The 22228-nt window shown below is 37.1% G+C and overlaps 1 protein-coding gene across 1 annotated transcript in view; it reads right to left on the bottom strand.

The window, feature by feature from the left end:
- Positions 1–22228, bottom strand: part of atrnl1b (attractin-like 1b) — a 102813-nt gene that overhangs the window by 48065 nt on the left and 32520 nt on the right. The window contains 8 exon segments of the mRNA XM_058793282.1: positions 5387–5544; positions 7217–7295; positions 7518–7612; positions 10734–10786; positions 13737–13772; positions 15490–15583; positions 18708–18845; positions 19761–19979. Coding sequence (XP_058649265.1) covers positions 5387–5544; positions 7217–7295; positions 7518–7612; positions 10734–10786; positions 13737–13772; positions 15490–15583; positions 18708–18845; positions 19761–19979 — 872 coding nt within the window.

The raw sequence follows: 22228 nt of genomic DNA, 5'->3' as shown, positions 1-22228 counted from the left end.
TGAAATGGATTATTTGTCTTGTTCAAACTGACTGACCTCACACAGACCCATGAGACAGTGAGACAGCAGTAATGTTTTGTCATATTGGGTTTCCTTCACAACAAGATCACTTCAATTCTCCATATCTAATATCTGATGCTTTCAGAGAGGTCGGGGTCCTCATATGTGCACAGTTTCACATTCCCAATTTCCTCAGTAAGCTAATAAATGCTGATCACACGTTCTGATCATAAACATCAGAGGAGAGCGAGCTCACCGTGTCACGGGGGTCCATTTGATTTAATGATGCATCGCCATGGTAAATAAGTGACTCTGCTTTTGGGAAATCTAATAGAAAACTATTACTGCTTGAACACAGCTCAACTGAGATGAAGGTCTGCAAGACCAACGTAAATAAATGAACCTTATCAGAGGAACTCATCTCATACATGATAGAGGAAGAGAGGAATGAATGCAGATCAATATTAGGTGTATTCTCGCTGTTGGAGATAGTCGCAACAACAAATGACGTGCCCTATCTGAGCGTCTCAGTGCACAGCTGGCGAATGGTAATGAACGACAGAAAGGTTGAGAGGATTTGTGGTGGTTATCTTTATAAACCATATGGATATCGACCAGATGAAATCTTCCTTTATTGTGGTGCATTTTTTAATAAATAGCTTCACTAGGCACAGAAAACCTGTTCAACATCGAACCCTCTAAATGGCTGCTATAAGTGTTTATCATATTTTGTGCAATATATTTTATTACCAATATAGAAGGTTATTACTTTTTCCTTCAGAGACTGGTCATTTAGGGAAAGACATCAGGGGACAGGGGGAGCAGACATTACACAGTGTGCACCAACTACCAGTGACATAAGCATACAGACTAATATGCCTGCTCTTTTGATCTATCTGCAAATTACAAAACAATTTTCTTTTTATTTAATGTACAAGTAATATTCATGAGGGGCCATCATGGTTGGGATCATTCATGGTTTGTCTAGCATAATAAAAACTGTAATGTGTCACCACCAGCACAGTTAGCTAAACTACCTTTCCTAAAGATTTTTATATCTATATAAAGTAGTGCTGTCAAAATTAGCGTGTTAACGCAGGCGATGAATTTCAGTTTAACTCGTTAAAATTATTTAACGCCGTTAATGCAGGGGAGGGGTCTAGGGTTGGCCACCCCACTCATAACTGCTAATTCTGTTTCTTTTTTCTTGACAAGAAGTGCATTTATTCAGTCGCAGACCGTCTTTACGAGCACATCAAACAGGAGACGTTTCGGACGCGCGCTTCAACTTCACTTCAACGTCAAGCGCAATTCAAACGAGCGCTGAAACGGTACTGTGCTCTTTAATACACACACAAAGGTGGCGGCGCGCACATAGCCTGTATCATTTCATATCAAATCGCAAAAGAAACTACGAGCATGCAATGTCCTGATCAGTTAAGTCATGAAGTTACCAAAAAGCTGCCATAAAACTGTGCGTGCATGTAATGTTATATATATGAGTTACATTAAGAACATATCTCTGAAATGGTTTTCAAAACTGTCCTGGAACAGCCCAGCACTGTCTCACTCATCTAACTCACCCGATTCAACTCGTCAGCTCATTAGAAGAGACTGAAATGGGTCAGAAAAGGTGATGAGAGTTAAGAGAAAACACGATGCGTGTCAGATCCACGTCATGTTCAGCAGTGACATCTCTTAAAGAAATAAAAGCCAAAACAACCAAATAACCAGCTGCTGTGATGTCCGTTCATCAAGAATAAAAAGAGGAAATCAATAACTTTTATAGCTTCAAGTATTCATCTGTATTTATTTTAGAATTTAGTGTTTGATAACTTTATTCAATTTCTGTATATTTCTGCTGAAGGGCACAGGTAGATAAATATGACATTTATAATAATGGGTTTGTGTGAAGATTGTTTTAAGTTCACTTAAATTAGAAGTTATTTTTAAAGTCTAATAAATGTTAAAATTGATAGCTCTTAATTATAATGTAAAGTTGAATGTTGAATAGTCAATGGTTAAATATTAGGGGGGAAACATTTTTATAGGGAAATCGGTATTAATTGGTATCAGTGATACTGGCCTTCAGTCATAAAAATAAAGGTGCTATTAAACAAATATTAAAAATATATTGTCTTGTTTGTACATTCATTTGAAGATTGAATGTGAAATTATTGCAATATAAAACTATATTTAAAAACTTTAATGTTAGGTGGGATTAAATCGCGATTAATTTCAGAAAAAATGTGCGATTAATTAGTTATATATTGGCAGCACTAATATAAAGTCATACACAATGACTTGCTATGCTTTATGGATATATAGACTGATTCTAATTATTTTGAATGTAAATATTCATTTTTTGAAAAGTTGGTTGGACAATATGGTGGGACAGGATCCGAATTACTATTCAGTCAGAATAGTTTTTCCTATTATTAGTAGCTGATTGTTCATTGCTATTAAATCTATAAATGTATAGATAAGTAGAAATACTGGTTGCCTTGAACAATGGTCAATTTGTTCAATCCCAAACATTGTTGTTATTGTTAACTAAAACTATTATAATATTTTGTTAATTGAAATCAAATATAAATATTAGCTGAAAAATGTAAGCTTTAAACAATTTAAAGAAAATTAAAAATTTTACCGTGACAACTAACTTAAGTTTAAGTTTATGTATTAAAATTACTACAATTTTTATTAAAATGAAAACAATTTAAAAGCTAAAATCAAAACAAAACTATCTTATTTTTATTGCGTTTTATTGTGTTAGTTAGCTGGGGTTTTTTTAGCTATTTTTTAACCTCAAAATAACCCAACTGCAGTTTGATTGAGATTAATTGGAATGCACAATGAAAAAACATGTTTTCTGAGAATTATCTGTTTTTGCAAATTAACTCTTCATATGTTCTGTGATGGTGTCCAAGTCTAACAAGTCTAAGTGATGACATTTCACACTGGAGTATTATGTTGTTAAAACCAGAGTCACAGCTGAGGTGCGAGTTCATAGTGCCAGATCACATCTATGTCTGATCACAGAGCTGAGGATGCTCCACCGCACGGTCTTGATTAGAGCCAGCCATACAACCATATAATGCAGTGCTGATGTCATCGAGCCTTGGGTGGCACGCTCAGAGCAGTGTTCAGAGGACAGAGAAACGGAGGGGGCTGTCAGGGTGGATAAGACTCTGTTGCAGCACATTTCCTAAAGCTTCTAGCACACACATAAACCTCAAGTCTCAATGGTCTCAAACCGCTACAGTGATTCTGGTCATTCATGCCACACTACCGTTCAAAAATTTGGAGATAAGATTTTTTTTATGCTTTTGAAAAAAAGTATTTTATGCTCATCAAGGTTGCATTTATTTGACCAAATAATTTAGCAATATTGTGAAATATTATTACAATTTAAAACAACTATTTTATATTTTAATTAGGGGTGTCAACGTTAACGCGTTAATGCATGCGATTAATCAAAAAAAATTTAACGCGTTAATATTTTTTTAACACAGATTAATTGTTTGATAAGGTTTGACCCCAACTTCTTCCAGTCATCGCAGCGCAGAAGGTTATCTATCATTGTGTGATGAGGGGACAGCACCAGTTTTGCCAGAGTAACGATAGCGGCACAAGTGGTTTAGTTTGAAAATACAGTCACGGGAATAATTACAGAGCCGTGGCGGGTTGCGGTTTTTTGGGCTAATTTTATAATGTACCGTGGCTGCCCAAAGTGTATATAGACAAATAAAAATTAAAATAGATCCTTTTACTAATGTGTATTATACTTGGAATGTATCCCTGGTAACTTAAGAACGGAGAGGCGGTTGTAACATCACAAACAACGTGAGTTTCAGCAGAACATACATGTTAAGGCTTTTACACAGTAGAAATAAACATGACAATAGCCACTATATATTATATAAGATAATAAACACGATTACGATAGGGTATTTGTATGCGATTTTCTTGAGAATGTGTACATCTGAAATGCTAATTTGTGCAGCGATATAAAAGGCTATAAATAGCATATTTTAACAACAGTAAACGACCAAATTCCACATGTGCTCGCAAAATGAAGTTATTACAAACACTCTATGGTGGTTTGAAGTAAGTTCTGAGAAAAAGTGTACTATTAATCTTATAAATTGTCTTATGAAGCATGTTAGCTCCAATACAGCTGCAGAACAGGTCCAATTCTTCTTCATAATGCATTTTATCATAATACTTAAGGTCGCAAGAAATGTTTTGTTGTATTTATTTAGAAATACTTTTGATAATAGTTGGGTAAATGTATACTGGGATTGAAGTTTAAAGGTCGATTTATGGCTGAATAAAAACAAAAGAATAATGATAAAAGAATAACATGGATTATGTCTCATACCTGGCGGAAGTGTGAAAGGTTCTGTTTCCTTAAACTAGTTTGTCATGCATTTCTTTTTCAACACATTTACAGGTAAAACCTAGTATTTTAAATTTGCGATTAATCATGATTAATCACAGTCCATGACTGTGATTAACGCGATTAAATTTTTTAATCGATTGACTGCACTAATTTTAATATATTTTAAAATGCAATCAATTCCTGTGATGGCAATGCTGAATTTTCATTGCTCCACTATTCAGCATCATATGATCCTTTATAAATCATTCTAAAAATGTATGCAATTATTATCCAGGCTAAATATACATTTATAATCATCTGTAGAATTCTTGATTTTTTTCGTTCTTTGAAAAATAGAAAGTGAAAAGAATAGCATTTACCTGAAAAGGAAACCATTATAAATACCTTTTCTGTCACTTTTGATCAATTTAATGCATTCTTGCGAAATAAAAGCATTAAATTATTTTAAAAATAAACTTACTGACCCCAAACTTTTAAAATGGTAGTGTATAGTCGCCATTCTAAAGAACAATCAATCTGAATAACTATAGGTTTTAAATGGATCCAGATAAATAGAGGCCAGAAGTTTCATCTTGACAAGATATTTTTCTTCCTTCTAAAACCAAACTACCTGTGCAATCGCATGTATATCTCTCCTTCTGTTTGATTGCAGGCAATAAAGACTGCAAACATCCTTCATAATAAGACTAATGTAACCCAGTGGAGATTCAACATAAATGTTTTTCCATGATATATAGCATCGGTCTGCACATTACTCCAGCGATGTCATTTTATGTCCGTCGTCTAGGCATCTGGCAACATAACACATTGCCACTTAAGAGCTGATTCAATTTTATGGACCATAAGATGCAAACTTATCCCAGTGCATAACTGAATAATTGATTTCCATATCAAGGAGCTTCAGATCATTTTAGAAACATTTGTTTTTCCATTTCAAGTAGAATTCAAGTAGAAGCCAAACCAGTCAAAATGTGTCCTCACCTGTATTTTGATTGGCCATGAGAAGTTGCTGACGTATACATAGAAGGTTATGTTGGGATTGCTGTGAAAACTGAATTTCTCACAAGAGAAACTGTCTCTGTACTCTTTGATGTTGGTCTTGGACACGATGGGGATCTCTTCCCCAGAGATGGTCCCAGCTGTAAACAGTAATGAATGCGATCGATTAATTCAGATATAAAGGAGACATTCACAAATGGCATTTGATACACCTCATACTTTCTTAATTAAAGCATTGACCACAAAGGGTCACAGACTGACCTCTGCATGTTGGAGGTTCTGCATACATATACTTATTCAAAACCCTGAGCAAAAACATAAAATCTTTGCCTATATTTAGTGTGGGGTCTGAAAAAAAATGATGCTAGCTTAAAATGTAGTGTGACAACCACTTAATGCTTTCTGAGCTATTAAATAAGGGCAACTGAGAGCAATGCAAATCCAGTGAATTGCACCAGTAATCAACAAGGCTGACTGCATACACCGGTTTAGCTGTTTGTTGATGTTTTTTATTCATGGAGAAAATTAGTTTTAAATCACCCTCTCAGTGTGACAATTTCATTATCTATTTTAAACATGAGAAACATATAAAACCATAATTTAACAAAAAAATGACTTGCAGGAGCTGAAAAGAAAAGCAGCCTTTGTCCTATTTTATCAAGACTTTTTAAACTTTCCTGAAGTCCTCTAGTGAAACACTTAAGTTCCACCAATCGTCATTCCAAACCAGCACTACGAAACAAAGCCCTCAAAATGACAACCCAAATGCCACTACGTGGCAATGTTTATCTTAATTGAAATCGTTCAGTGCTCCTGAAGACGCAGCAGCCCCAGAATTCAGAGCCGCACGCTAGACTATTGTTAGAAGCCCTTCTCAGGGGAGAGTGTTTTTAAACAGAAAGACACCACTCCAAATATTAATTGAGGGGAGCTGGGAGGTCGAGAAGGAGAGGAGTGAACCTGTTAAAGACGAGCGGGAATGTCAAAGTCACATTAAAAAAATTGGCTAGTGACTATTTGGACGAAAAGGTGATTACAGAAATAAACAATGGAGGATAATGGCGACGTCCTTGAGTGTCTGTCTATTGTAAAACACCCAACACACCCAGGAACACACTGCGGTCAAACAAGGAATGCATTAGCATCTCTGTGTCAGACCCATTATGATATTATGCTAACATGAGAACACATCACGATAGTCAACTAGGCACACCTAACTGATTAGTAAGGTTGACTTGTTTACACCAGCATTCAAAACTTACTAACCATAAAGTTTTCTTTCTTTTTTTTGTTGCATTTTTTGATTAAAAAAAAAATCTGGTAAAAACAGTAATACCATCAGATATTATTACAATTTTAACAGTTTTATTTTGTTATATTAAAATGCTTTTTCTCCTGTGATGGTAAAAAAAAAAAAAAAGTGCTTTTTTTTTTTTTTCTCTTCAGGATTCTCTGATGAATATTAAGTTCAAAATAACAGCAATTATTTGAAATAGAATTTGTTTGGAATGGTAAAAATGTCTTTACTGTTATTTGATCAATTTAATGCATTTTTGCAGAATAAAAGTATTAGATTACTTTAAAAATAAATTATTATTATATTTTTAACAGTGGTGCTTTAGATTGTAAAACCTCTTAAAAGTTGCGTATTGAAATGTGTCTCCTGTTTTTTTGAGTGCGTGGCAACCTGCTGTTGAATGCATGAATGCAAAAAAAGCTCAGCAAACATATTAGTTTACTACTTCAAAAGCAATAACATTTATACAACAAAACAAAAGTAAATATTCAACAGAGGAAAAGAGTAGTCAGTACCTGTTGACCCAACTGACCAAGTAATGTTCAGATTGAAATTGTTTGATGCATTGATGGACATGTCCAAGTTCTTGCTGGTCTACAAAGTGGAAGGAGAAAAGAAAGTTGATGCCTGCAAAGTAACTGGCTTTTACACGGTTTTTGAAAGACAATGACAGAATTTTCATTTTTAGAATGAACTATGCCATTTATGAAATGTATATCATCTAATTGATAATCAGAAGACTTCTCTACGATAATCACAATCTGATCAAACCATTCAGCTGCTTCTGTTCTCAGAAAAGTAGACTGTGTGACTGACCTGTTCAGGAGTGGCCATGAAGTTAATGGCAGTGTAGTGCTGGTCATCTTCTTGAAGCAGACTGAAGGTGAACTGGTAATCAATCAGCAAGTTATCTGTTCAGATCAAAACCCTATTGTTAATCACCACATTTCACATCATCATGAACCACACCGTGCAATTCTCTGTCATGTTAATGGTTGAAAGTTTCCATTTAAAGAACATCACGAAAGAGCGGTGCGCATTCACTCTTACAATAAGAGGGCTACTTTGAAGAGCTACATGAATCATCAGTCACTTTAATTGCACTAAATTAATACCTCCTTTCTAAGTGTGTCATTGCTTTAATAAGCATGCACTCTGATTAAGCTCAATTGTTTTTAAGACGTCTACAAGTATTTGAAATCTACGCTTCTTAGTTACATAAAAGAACTTGTTATCCTTTACCAGAACTAGAAACCTAAAGGTTTAAAAGTTTAAGACCAAACAATAAATTCCCAATTTTCGACCAGGACGATCCTAAGGTGCAGTAAGTTTATTCTTTCTCGAGGTCTCTTAAAGCATTGTTTCAAAGACAAAGAAATGTCTGGATTGTTTTCTTAACTCCTGGGCTGTTAAATGACTGAATGCTGCCACAGGCATCTCTCAGAGAACAGCTGTTTGTGTGAATCACAATATGGCATTGTAAACATCTCTTTCACTCCCCATCAACTCGAAAGATGTCTTTATAAGGTTTTAATCAATTCAGATGAGACATGGAAGCAACAGTTTCACACATTTCCTATATTTTTGCTTGAAAGATCATGTAACTTTCAGACACCGAGTAGTGCTGATCTGCAAATCAACTACTGTGAGCATCAGTCCTTTTTTACGTTAAATCATCCTTCCAGGAGGAACGCTGTCAGTTTTTAAAATTAGTTTCAGCTGCAACTATCTATAGGTGACAAAACTTGAACCGTCCCCCAGCTTGCTCTCGAAGCATTAAGGTGATATATGCAGGATTTTTTCAAAGATGAAACAGAATGGTGATTCTAAAGTGAATGTCAGTGAGTTTCATAAGTCAGACAGCTGTTCTGAGAGGAATGTCAGCCATAAAGTTGCAAGTTATTAAATGGGAATATAAAAAACTTGGAATATAACATTTAAGGCCAAGAAAGAAGCTTGTCATCCTGCATGGTTCAAAAAGTTTCATGCTCTCGGTCATGTTCTCAACTATTGTGTAAGACCATACACAAGTAATCATAGACTATGTGCACCAATTACGTGATCATTCTCCTGTCTGACTTGCTACAATCTGGAATTCATTCTCTTAAACACTTCTACAGGGATAGTCTGAGCAAAAATGAAACTTCTGTCATCATTTACTGACCCTCATGTTGTTCCAAACCTGTATAACTGACTTTCTTCAGTAGAAATTAAACGAAGATCATTTGAAGAACCAAACAGTTTTGGTTACCACTGATTATCTTAAAATATCCTTTTATATTCAACAGAAAAAAAGAAATTCAGAAGAAAGAAAAAAGCAAGGGTAGCTAAATGACAGAAGTTTCATTTTTTGGTAAAAGAAGTTTCTTATCCTTACCAAAGCCGCATTTATTTGATAAATAAAATACAGTAAAAACAAAAATATTGTAACAATTAAAATGTAAAGCAAAATGTTAAAATCTGATATAATTCAAGAAACATTTCTTATGATATATTAAATTTCTTAATACAGAAATTTTTTACAGGGATCTTTTACAAACATTAAGAATATTTTTACACCAGTTTTGATCAATTGAATGCTTGCTGAATAATACTCATTTCTTTCTTTTTTTTATAAAATATGGCCTCAAACCATTGACAATGGTAGTGTATATAGACCTTGTTTTTGCTTTTATATTTCTCTTAAAACTTTAAGTCTAGGGTCCCTTAAAAGTTGTGTTTTGAAATGTCTATAAATGGTCACAAACAACATACAAAAATGGCTTGTGGTTGCTTCTGACAGCAAGAATGACTAGCTTCTCTCTTGTGCATGGGATTAAGTGTCCTAGAGTAGATAAATGAATCTGAATCTACTGAATCAACTAAGGTAGAACACTGTTATGCTAAAATGGAAACATTAAATTTCCATTTCAACATTACAACACAACAGAAACCATAGCAATGAACCCCATTGAGGTCATTAAAGACGCTGCCCACTGCAAATACATGGAGGGCTGGTTAGCAGGCAGAATGCGAGTGTAAACCAATGTGAGAAAATTAAGCATGACCAATAGGTCTTTCTGGGTCAGAAGTCAGTTTTTACAGGATCAGTCTCCTTTGATGGCGAGTCAAGTAACACAGAACACACTGAGCTTGTGCTGAGCACGCGCTTGTGCTAGTGCTGCTTCCGGAAATGCACAAGCTTAACCTTGCTTGTGTGAGAAAGCTCACACTGCCTACTGGATCCACGTCCACCAAACTTCTGCTCTTGTGTCTTTAATTAGTTCGAATCATTCGCTTACTCACTCTGACAGGGCTGGACACTTTCACCAGTCTTATATTGTCGCCTGTGGCCCACTCTCCAGCAACACTTCCCCCTAGAGGACACTATTAGAAAAAATAAGGGCGGGTGATACACTTCTTCTAAATGGCAATTGAGCCAGAAGCCTGCGAGCACATGCGCTTCATCTAACAGACGCAGAGGGAGAGGAGTGGATGGAAATTGATTGATAAATTGAAGGCTTTATTTAATCCTGATTGATGAAAACGGGGATAATGCTGGCAGGATTTGCAAACGGAGTGAAATTTGATGTCCTAAATGCTACTGACTGCATTTAGCCTTTTCAGACTCCATGATGACTGCTGATAGTAATTGCAAAAAAAGGGAAAGAAGAACACAGATGTATACCCAGAGAATACGCTGTTTCTGATATACAACAAGACTGCCCCCTAGTGCGGTGCATTTGAGCACTGCACACACAATCAGACTTCAACATGGTTTGCTGCAGACCTTCTGAGATGCTCAAGAGATCTCTCTCTACTTTTTGATTTCTGCCAAATCAGAATGTCTCATCCACCGCTTTTATCTTGCTGTGTGGATGTGCATCAGCCCATGGCAATTTCGTCCAGGTTTCCCAGCATCTTAAGCCCCCTGAGTCTAATTTCATTAAATGGCAGACAGCCTCTGAGTTTGAAAGTGTCTGCAGAGTCAGATGAATTTTCAAGGCACAACAGGATTACGTTAAGGTCAGAGCTCAAATAGAGCATACTCACAGTAACAGGTTCCTCGGAGGGGGTTGCCAAGGTAACGGTTTTCTGAATCACAACTGCATAGAGGGGGAAAAAAAACAATTTAGATGAAGTACATAAAGTAATGAGGCAATGCAATATATGATGCATGAATCTGAACATGCAAATGTCAATTATTAAACACTAAAAATAAATAAATGGACAAACAAGAAAACAAAAATTTGTTACACAATTTAAAAAAAAATTAAGTAAAGAAATAAAATAAGAATCGAGAAGTTTTGCTATCTAGATTTTGTGTGTGTGGGGGGGGTTTGTGGCATGTCTATGTACACATACATATGAACATTCGTTTTTTTTTTTTCCTAATAACCAACTAGACAACCAATCAGGTAGCTTATTTTGTAAACATGTTCTTTTGCATATGCTGAATAACTTTATAAAAATTTACACCATTTATATTTATAGATCTCATTGTGAACAATTCATCCATGCACGTTTCATTTTTTAATACAATTTTTGACCATAAATCAAAATGTCATAACCAGACTCTCTCCGGTGATATATGCAGGACCTCATATTCATATGCAAATCACATCCAAGTCCCTGCCCTATATTATTTTTTTTCACTAATCTGTCGTACTCACAACATGATGTATGTCACAAACCAGAACGAAAGATCTGTGGCTACCTACGTTACATGGCGACATATAGAAAAAAACAAAAACAAACCTACTGCCACTTTTATACATCAAACCTATGATATTGAAGTAAAGTAGCCAGTACTTAGCATTTGTACCATATACTGCTACCATTTATACATAAGTTATAACCATTTTTTAACATTTCTTTTTAAACTAAATAGAAAAATAATAGTAGTAAATTAACAGAAAAGGGCTTTACGTATTTGCATCACAAAATGTTTCAATTTGTGTGGTGCCTGCGGTATCTTTGTCCCTTTCCATACTAAGGCAGATTATGTAATTCCACTCTGTTGTCGGGGTCCTTTATTTCCTCAGCTTCATTAGAGAGCGCCAGAAGACAGCCCAAAGCTTCCTCTACCTCAATCTCAAACACACTAAACAATTAACACTGCGCTGTCGGCCCAGCTCTCCACCAGCCTAAGCAGATTACACATCCTGTTGCTCTTCTGAGCCAGGAACTGACGGTCCAATTAGAGTCTGCATTCATTTGAGAGCACAACTCGCTCACTCCCTCTCCTCACAGCAATCCCGCCACTTAGTTTCTACAGAGGGAATTCACTTTTGATTCACGCCATTGTCCTGTAAGCGTATCTGAAGTGCAAATGCAATTAATCATTAAAGCCACTTTTAACAAGTAAATGAAGCGATGTTATAGTTAATGCAGAATGCTGGGCTCCGGACTAGTTACTTTGGAGCTAATCTAACACAATGCTCCCAGTTCACATGCATTACGGCCAGACAAATACTTTATGTAAGTATGCAAATGCATTACAATTGTGCAGTCTAGACAAATGTGGCTTTAGGGTTTGTATTGAATGCGATGCAATAAAATATGCATGAAATAATAATAAAAAAAAAGGTTTTCTATTGCGTTGTCCTCACAAGTTACTTGCAAAAACAATCAATCCAATTCACAAACAAATTCTGCAACTCTTAGCCCATTTTGGTAAGACTCTTGTGCTTTTTTATCATAATTATGATAATTAAGCACATTATAAGTTATAATTACCACATAAAACCCATAATTATGACAAAATGTCAATTAAGTTAACGTTTTGTTAATGAATTTCTATCCTACAATTAAGACTTAGCATCTCAAAATAGCAACTTTTTATTTCTTAATTATGAAAAGCCCCATTTTTTGCCAGCTTTTGTCTCTGGCAGATGTTTTTAAATTAATTCAATTTTTTTTTAAATCGCATAATTAGTATGACTTAGTATGCCATATTTTTGACTTTTGTGTCATAATTATGACATTTTATATTATCATTTTATTTTACTTTTCAATTTATCATTTTATTTATCAAAGCATTTTTTATAATTTTTGGGGCTGAAATGGGATTTCATATTTATGACCTGCTTATTTAGCTGTTTATTTTTCTGGGAGCAATTTTGATTTATGGATTAAACTGAATTGGGACTCTGGATTGACATCCAGCCATGTGATAGTAAAACAAAGAAAAAAAAAAACAACATACTAAACTGCACCATTCTCACAGTCAAATATACACAGACCTCCATCTCATACTCTAAATATCTTTGCCCTTAGCTTGCAGGGATCCACCTTTATCATAAGAAGCTGAAGCATTCATTTTTATTTTTTTTTTCTGAGAGTTGGTGATAAATATGAGAGGACAAGGTAGAGTACACTTTTACCACGGTACAGAGGACACAGGACAAACTGCACCACAGGCATTTTAAAACCTCTGCATATCAGTCCCCTAGCCTTTAATCTGGATGACATTTCAGAAATGACTATTCTCTCTCACCCATACACTGCAAATCAGAAGGAGAGGTTTCCAACGTTCATGCCCACATACAATGTACTCCGTGAGGGCGGTGAAACATAATGCACTCTTACTCTCAGTATCTTAATTTAATCTCCAGTGAGAGCGCACCTACATGCTGTGCATGCTTTAATGCACTCTCTCTCTGTAGTGCCTTAATTTGATCCCCATTTGGGTCACACCTGGAGAGCCGCAACACACACAACACACTGCATGACACTCCATCATGATGATGATGGACTCTACAGTGATCAAGCATGCTTTTGCTTCAAATTGCATCAATTTTCTTTCCTTAATCATGTGTATCTTTTCAAATATCTCTCGTTGAGCTGTCGTCTGATAGCAAAGGAGAATGACGCGATGCTCTGAAGTCCCGATCAGGACTGTGAAAGGAAACTTTGAATTGCTCTTTCACAATGTCAGCGCACTAAAAGGGGGTCGGCGAGCGATCACTGTAGCACATCAGGTCTTTAATCAACCATTTTGAGTGTGATAGTATTTGTGCGTGACAAAAATGGTCCCGGTGCTTCATTACGGACCTCGTTATGTAGGATGGGTAATGGCATCTGTCCGCTCTGAGTAATGAAGGAGAGAGAGAACAGAGTGAGAAGGAGAGGAATAAACAGGAAGCGGTAACCGCCGTCTCGACTGCAGCCTGTGCACTCATTTGTCCTTGTGATGAAGACATGCTTGAATACATCATCAATGGACCTGGCTTGGCCTGATTGGGTTACACACAATTAAAAACAAGCATCTACCAGTATGCGCACGCATGCACACACACACACACACCAAACCCTTAGATACCAGACACAGCAGAATCCTGGGCTAAAGGATGTTTTCTTGATATTGATGAAATGCATAGTTAATTTGATCAGTGATCACTTCATTTGTTTGGTGCTCATAACCGTCATTTATTCATAAATCAAGCAACAGAGTTGTGCGAGTTTGATTCCCTAAAAAGAACCGACTCATAAGAGTTGCTTATTCAGAAATTGGACTAAACTGGTCAAACTATTTTGATTCACTAAAGAGAACTACTCGCTCGTAACACTCAATTGTTCAGGAATCCAAATACACTGGTGATCCTCCATGTTTCTGATTCACTAATAAGACTGAACTCATTAAAGTAATCTACCCTTTTCTGTAATTGGAATATACTTGTCACTATGCTTTTGATTCATTAAAAAGAACAAATTCACAAGAGTCAATCATTTGGGAATTGAACTATATTGGACACATCACATATGTTTTTGCATAGTAGAATTAATTGTGATGTTGTAGGGCATAATATACTGCCAGAGTATTTTTGTATTGAAGAAACATTGTGCAAGAAACATTAATGCAAATAAAACAGAACCGAATGCAATTGTTACAGTACTAACAATGGAACCAGTAAAGCACAGGAAAAAAAATGAAGCGCACAATGCTTTCTTTCTCCTCCTGAGTCATTACCGTACGGTGTACAGCTGTCGCTATGTTTATGATGAAAATGTGCTGTGGTGCCAAAAAATACAATGTAAAAAGAGACCTGTAGGGACAAAGGACACAGCTTCCTGTTTCCTGCCATAAAACACTGTTAAAACATCAAGTAAGACCTTCCATGAGCTGTGCACCTCTTCATATCCCAGAGTTACACGTCAGCCTATAACAAAGCATCTGCTCTAAAAAGAGCACAACAAAAGGCGCCACCATCCTCTGCTGTAGCTCTGAATGCAACGCAGCAGCCTGGATTTCAAGCTGCACACTAGCTTCTGTTTCTGTGACTGAAGCATCTGAGTGGGAAATTCAGTTCACACCCACGTCTCCTAAATAAGCATGACTGGTCAACCCAACTCTATAGAATTTCTGCATGCACATATAACAATGCAGTGAGTGAAACACTTGAGTTTCATTATTCTCAAAGAGGATTGGTCTCTCTAATAGTCACAAACCCATGCCAGCACACTCCCACACCTCACTTCCACCTCCATTAGTGCTATTAAAGTGTGACAAAATATGCTGCATCTGCAGATCAGCTTTAGCCAAAATTGTGAGGACATAGAGTAAAGCTAAATGGAATGCAGGGGACTTAATGATTAAAGGGGTGTGGAAGTATTAACTATACTTGGGAAAGATCCAGGGACAACCTCACTTGGGGTTAAGAAAAAATAAAAAATAATTAATTAATTACTGAACAAGTATATTAATGTATTTCTTAAATAAGCATTTATTATATATATTTTAAAAATAAAAGTCTTAGCATGTATTTATTTACACAAGTAAATGATTGCATGCAGCATAGGTACTTACAGCTGGCATTGGTCGCCTTTGATACCCTTGGTGGTGCAAAAGCATTTGCCCGTCAGCACCTGGCACACGTTGGCATGGCCATTACATTTACAAGCTGAAAAAGAAAAAGTGAGAGGGAACCAGACAAAAATGAGAGGATGAGAAATAATAGAAGATATAAAGATTAACAGTAGGTGGAAGGAAAGAGACAAAAACATTGTGTGAAAACAAACACAGAAAAGTACGAGACTGATCTTACAAATACAGCTTTGCAGCTTAAATTTAATTTAATTATGAAACGCACTGCAATTTAAAGAAAATAGTTTGATTTCAATAATGAATGTGGTCTTTGTATCTACTGCTATAACAGAGCAATTCTGGGAAACTTCTGTGACACCATAAAATATTAAAGATAACAAATAAAAACAAATACAAATGATTTAATTGACTCAAAGATGGTCAAACAAGCTGACAAAAACAGTGAGATCAGCTCGTAGGTGGTCCCTCTCTGTTCTCAGATTTGTTCACAGAGAAGTGAGTTTGGCTGCATTACACGAAATGAACACATCACGTTATTGGCCCCAGGCAACATCAATGATGAAAATCAAGATAATTAAATTACAAACCTTAACCACAGGGGTCAACGAACAAACAAATGTAAATTTTCTTCATTCTATGTACACTAAAAACATAAAACACATATACAGTGGGTACGGAAAGTATTCAGACCCCCTTAAATTTTTCACTCTTTGTTATATTGCAGCCATTTGCTAAAATCATTTAAGTTATTTTTTTTTTCCTCAATGTACACACAGCACCCCATATTGACAGAAAAACACAGAATTGTTGACATTTTTGCAGATTTGTTAAAAAAGAAAAACTGAAATATCACATGGTCCTAAGTATTCAGACCCTTTGCTGTGACACTCATATATTTAACTCAGATGCTGTCCATTTCTTCTGATCATCCTTGAGATGGTTCTACACCTTCATTTGAGTCCAGCTGTGTTTGATTATACTGATTGGACTTGATTGGGAAAGCCACACACCTGTCTATATAAGACCTTACAGCTCACAGTGCATGTCAGAGCAAATGAGAATCATGAGGTCAAAAGGAACTGCCTGAAGAGCTCAGAGACAGAATTGTGGCAAGGCACAGATCTGGCCAAGGTTACAAAAAAAATTTCTGCTGCACTTAAGGTTCCTAAGAGCACAGTGGCCTCCATAATCCTTAAATGGAAGACGTTTGGGACGACCAGAACCCTTCCTAGAGCTGGCCGTCCGGCCAAACTGAGCTATCGGGGGAGAAGAGCCTTGGTGAGAGAGGTAAAGAAGAACCCAAAGATCACTGTGGCTGAGCTCCAGAGATGCAGTCGGGAGATGGGAGAAAGTTGTAGAAAGTCAACCATCACTGCAGCCCTCCACCAGTCGGGGCTTTATGGCAGAGTGGCCCGACGGAAGCCTCTCCTCAGTGCAAGACACATGAAAGCCCGCATGGAGGACTCCAAGATGGTGAAAAATAAGATTCTCTGGTCTGATGAGACCAAGATAGAACTTTTTGGCCTTAATTCTAAGCGGTATGTGTGGAGAAAACCAGGCACTGCTCATCACCTGTCCAATACAGTCCCAACAGTGAAGCATGGTGGTGGCAGCATCATGCTGTGGGGTGTTTTCAGCTGCAGGGACAGGACAACTGATTGCAATCGAGGGAAAGATGAATGCGGCCAAGTACAGGGATATCCTGGACGAAAACCTTCTCCAGAGTGCTCAGGACCTCAGACTGGGCCGAAGGTTTACCTTCCAACAAGACAATGACCCTAAGCACACAGCTAAAATAATGAGTGGCTTCACAACAACTGCGAGACTGCTCTTGAATGGCCCAGCCAGAGCCCTGACTTAAACCCAATTGAGCATCTCTGGAGAGACATACAAATGGCTGTCCACCAACGTTTACCATCCAACCTGACAGAACTGGAGAGGATCTGCAAGGAGGAATGGCAGAGGATCCCCAAATCCAGGTGTGAAAAACTTGTTGCATCTTTCCCAAAAAGACTCATGGCTGTATTAGATCAAAAGGGTGCTTCTACTAAATACTGAGCAAAGGGTCTGAATACTTAGGACCATGTGATATTTCAGCTTTTCTTTTTTAATAAATCTGCAAAAATGTCAACAATTCTGTGTTTTTCTTTCAATATGGGGTGCTGTGTGTACGTTAATGAGGGGGAAAAAAAATGAACTTAAATGATTTTAGCAAATGGCTGCAATATAACAAAGAGTGAAAAATTTAAGGGGGTCTGAATACTTTCCGTACCCACTGTACCTGGCCAAGTAGAAACTAAAACATATGAATTTAGCACTATAAAATGATTAAATGATAAAATGACTTTTGCCACTGACAAAAACACTAGCTTTAAGTGCCACAGGCTTTTATCTGTACTGAAAACCATATCCATCTTTTTTGAGCAGTGGACTTACTATAATTATTTCTAAAATAAGCTTTAATTCTACACACTTATCACGCTGCACTAACATCGCTGCAGATCATTGGGTTCTGACAGACTTTTGTCCGCCGTGCTAAACATACATGACAGCATGTATAGGACCAATTCTATTCAATGCTCCCAGAATCCCATAGGTCGTATATCAAAGGTCTATGCTGATGTGCATATGAACGCCTTTTGTAAGCTGGTCTGCTTTTACGAAGGAATATGAATATCATATTTCTCAAGAATACAGGAAATATGATAGTGTCTAATGTTTGCAGGGTGCAGTTTCAGAACTGACTACCCATCAAGCATTAAACTAAAGGAAGCCTTTGGCAAAATTTCACAAAAACACTGAGAAAGACAAATCCATTCATATTCAAAAATATGCTGGAAATAAAACAAGACCTCTTAGGACCACACTTTTAGAAAGTTTAATCTAGCACATGTTTTGTGATGGCTAGCTCTTAGTGTTAAAGTCCTGTTGGGGGTGTTGTCTCATAGCTGTGAGCATAATGGTCTGTGACAGCATATCCTGTTTCTCCTAGAATCATAGGCCAATGCTGTAAACTGACATCTCCAGGGCAAAAGAGAAAAAATGTGAGTGCATGTCTATGTGTGATCTTGCCCCTCACCTCTGGCAGTGCAACCACCTCTTTGACCTCAACATTCATTTCCCAGTGTGCTCTTTTCTCCATTACCAAGCCAAATGGTGTATCAAAATGCCCAGTTAGTAGCAGGTGCAAATATTCTCACCTTGGCACTTTCCGCCATTGGTTGGGTCTCCATGGTATCCGGGCAAGCATGTTTCGCAGTGAAGGCCGGTGGTGAGGTTACGACACTGCTCGCACACGCTGCCGTTCATACACGTGCTGTGGCCATTGCACTGGCATGCTGGGAAATAAAAGGAAAGTTTGGATTTTTTGTCAGAGATGACTCAATAGAAAACTAAAGGATATTGAAATTTTTTATGCCAAATATATATCCCCTAGTGAGGGATCCCTTTCCTGAAATATGAAAGCAGCAACATATGTTTAAAACACATCTATATTGGGTAAAAATTTTAAGAGTATGTGTAAAAACAACCTTTTTTTTTGTTTGTTTATTGTCATTTTACTAAAGCAAATTAAATTGTTATTTGGGAAATCTCAAATTTAAAATTACAACATAAATATATAAGATTTGGGGTCAGTAATATTCTTTAATGTTTTTTAAAGAAGCTTCTTATGCTTATCTAAAAGGCTTCATGTACTTAATATTTTCAGAATACTTTTTTCCAGGATTATTTGATGAATAGAAAATCTATTGGCATTTATTTAAAATAAAAGTTATATCTATTTTTTAATCAAAAAAAGTTATATCAATTTGAATCACTCTCACTAAATAGAAGTATTCATTTCTTTAAAAAAAAAAAAAACAACTTACAAACTTTTGAATGGTGGCGTATACCAAAATATTTTGTTTATACAATGTATATTTTGTTTTGGTTTTTTAAATTACTGTTAAAAACTAAAGCTGTCAATAAAATGATCACAATTAATCTCACTATTTCTGATCACTATTTCTGTCTTAAAAAAAAAAAAAAAAACAGTAAATCTATTACTTATCATTTACTGTCACACTAAACATATTTTATTAGTTTCTTACAGCCCTAAAATATATATTTTCTATTAGTATTTCGCAGATCACCTTGCACCCCTTTGTGTCCCAAGGGGTTCTCTGCCCTGCATTTTAAAAACCCCTGGTGGAACAAATTTGCTCTTAAAGGTCAAGTGTGCATGTTATTGTCAAAACGTAGGTGGTTCTCACCAGGGCACTGGATGAAGGCCCACTCAAAGCCCCGCTCTTTTGGGCAGAGCCCCGTCTCCAGCACCATGTCTTGGCTGTGTTTGGAGGAGCTCTTCATGGGTCCGCGATACGAACCCTCCATGCACTGCCCTCGGCCAGTGTTACTAGGGTCCCCACACCAGCCACAGTCAGGCTGCTCCAGACACAGACCGCATGTACGCAAACCAGAGCAGTTCTGAGCTGCAATGACAGAGAAGAGAGAGAGATGAGAAGCCGAAGAGAAAAAAAGCCAGCAGATTCTGAGAAATAAACAATGAGAAACAACAAAGACACACTTAAAATGATGCTTTCAGGCTCTCACAGGGCATATCACTCCACTGACTGAGTAATATGCTCTCAAATACCACCAGAAAGTTCACTCTCCCTAAAGAGCACATCAGAGCCATATGCGTCAGCCTCTTTCGGTTTGATCCACCTCCCCGGCAGCCAAATCACATCTCTTAGGATCTCAGACCTCACAACAGCAAGCTTTACACACAAAGTGTGTTCAGGGTCAACATGATGGCAGCAATAACAGCGAAAAAGCACAATCTTAGTCATTATGCTGCCAGGTGTTCATGGATTCTCAGCTGCAGGATTTGACAGATCCTCAACAGCACCATATGATTTGATTCAGCATGCAATAAAAAAAATCATTTGTTTAGGGGTGAGGAGATGTCTAGAAGGGTTAGGCGTGGAAAACAGATGAGAATAAAAATATATACCTGTTGATTCAAATAGTGAAAGTCCATGATTTGACAGACATCAATTTATTTGCACCCCTCAAATTAAAAGACGGCAATGGCGCATCAGCTAGGAGATATCACTGGTTTAAAAAAAAAAAAAACCTTCCAAAATCAAAACTGACCCCATGTAGCCACCTTTCTGGTCTTCTTGTGTATGACTCACTGATCAATACTGATAGATAGGGGAAAAAAATGAAGATTGAAATGAAAATGAAAATTCAGATGACTTTCTTCAGGCCCCGATCAGACAGAATGCATTTTTTTTGCAGTGAGAGGCGCCTTTTTTAAATTGTTTTCTATTGCGCACCCAGGAGCCTCGCATTTTAGCCACCTGCTGCACCTCCCATTGTCCAATCAAACGAATGGAGAGGCGGGCCTTCCACTGCAGTGACGAAATTTTACCGTGGCTAAGAAAGTCCGGAGACTGCAATGATGGAGGAGAAACTTTTGTCGCGGCTTACCCAGAGCTGTATTTAAGGTTTTTACTAATATGACAGTTTACTTAACAGCAAAAAACAAAGATTTTAGAGCGCTCACGCTATAATCCTTTGATTAGACTGATAGGACAGCTGATTTGGTGATTGCCTAGCAACATAAAAATCCGCAGCACACTGCTCTTTTTTTAAAAGTCACCAAAAAAAAAATATATATATAATAAAAAAAAAAAAGGCAGTGCTGACTGCAGACTGTCTGCGGTCTGATTGGGACCTTTTTCTTCTACAAACAGTTTTTATATATTTTTAATATATGTAAATATATTTTTATGTTGCACAGAAGACTGTCAAAAAGGTTTGAAAAACGTTTTCATTTTTGGGTGAACTATCCCTTTAAACCATAACTCCCATTCTGCTTTTTTCCTGCTCGTTAAATACATAAATTTTACTCATAAATATGTGAAATTAAAATGAGTTGCTAATGCCATTTCATGTTCATTAGCACCCAAAACAGTTATTTATGATAACTAATGTGGCCATGCCAACAGGCAACTGTGGAGAGAGACGAGGATGAGGAACAAGTCAAATTGTTGATCTCCGGTAAAGCGACAAGGACACGGTACAACCCGACTGTAAACAAATGACCTTCAGCTCACCCAAGCAGCGGCAGCAGCCGCCAGATTTAAGATCGAATTTATCAGACTGTTACAATATTGGGGTCGACACACACAAGCTCCCCACATCCCAGTGCAAATCACTGCCACCTAAAAACGCAAACCTACACAAGTGTGAGTCAAACTCATCCATGCATGCTCTGACAGAGACAAAGCACCCTGAAGAGAAAAAGAAGAAAAACACGAGGAAAAAAACATGAAGCAGAAATAGATCTTTAAAATGGCACTGACACAGGCCGAGGATTATGGCGGAGCAGTTGAAACGTTAAGTAACCATCACTCGGACAGAGAGATACATTCTGGTGACAAAAAGGTTTCCTGAGCCAGACAGATTTGCAGAATCGTACCACCTCCTTCTGGCAGAGAGCTTTTAATTCATTTTCCATCAGACTGAGCATAATGGAAGTTCTATCAGTAAGTCTAGGCCTGTCATAAAAACAGACTACAGTCAGAGAGTGTCCGTGTCCCCCCGTACGCTTACCTCACTGTCTGATAGGGTGAAATAAGACATCATTAGCACTTAAAGCCTTCAATCTGAAGGACAAAGATGGCATAACACAGCTGTGTAGCAAATAAATAGTCAGCAAACAAGTTGC

Source organism: Onychostoma macrolepis, chromosome 12 (assembly GCF_012432095.1).
Source record: "Onychostoma macrolepis isolate SWU-2019 chromosome 12, ASM1243209v1, whole genome shotgun sequence".
Lineage (NCBI taxonomy): Eukaryota > Metazoa > Chordata > Actinopteri > Cypriniformes > Cyprinidae > Onychostoma > Onychostoma macrolepis.
The sequence above is the reverse complement of the archived record's forward strand: the minus strand, read 5'-3'. Positions and strand labels throughout refer to the sequence as shown.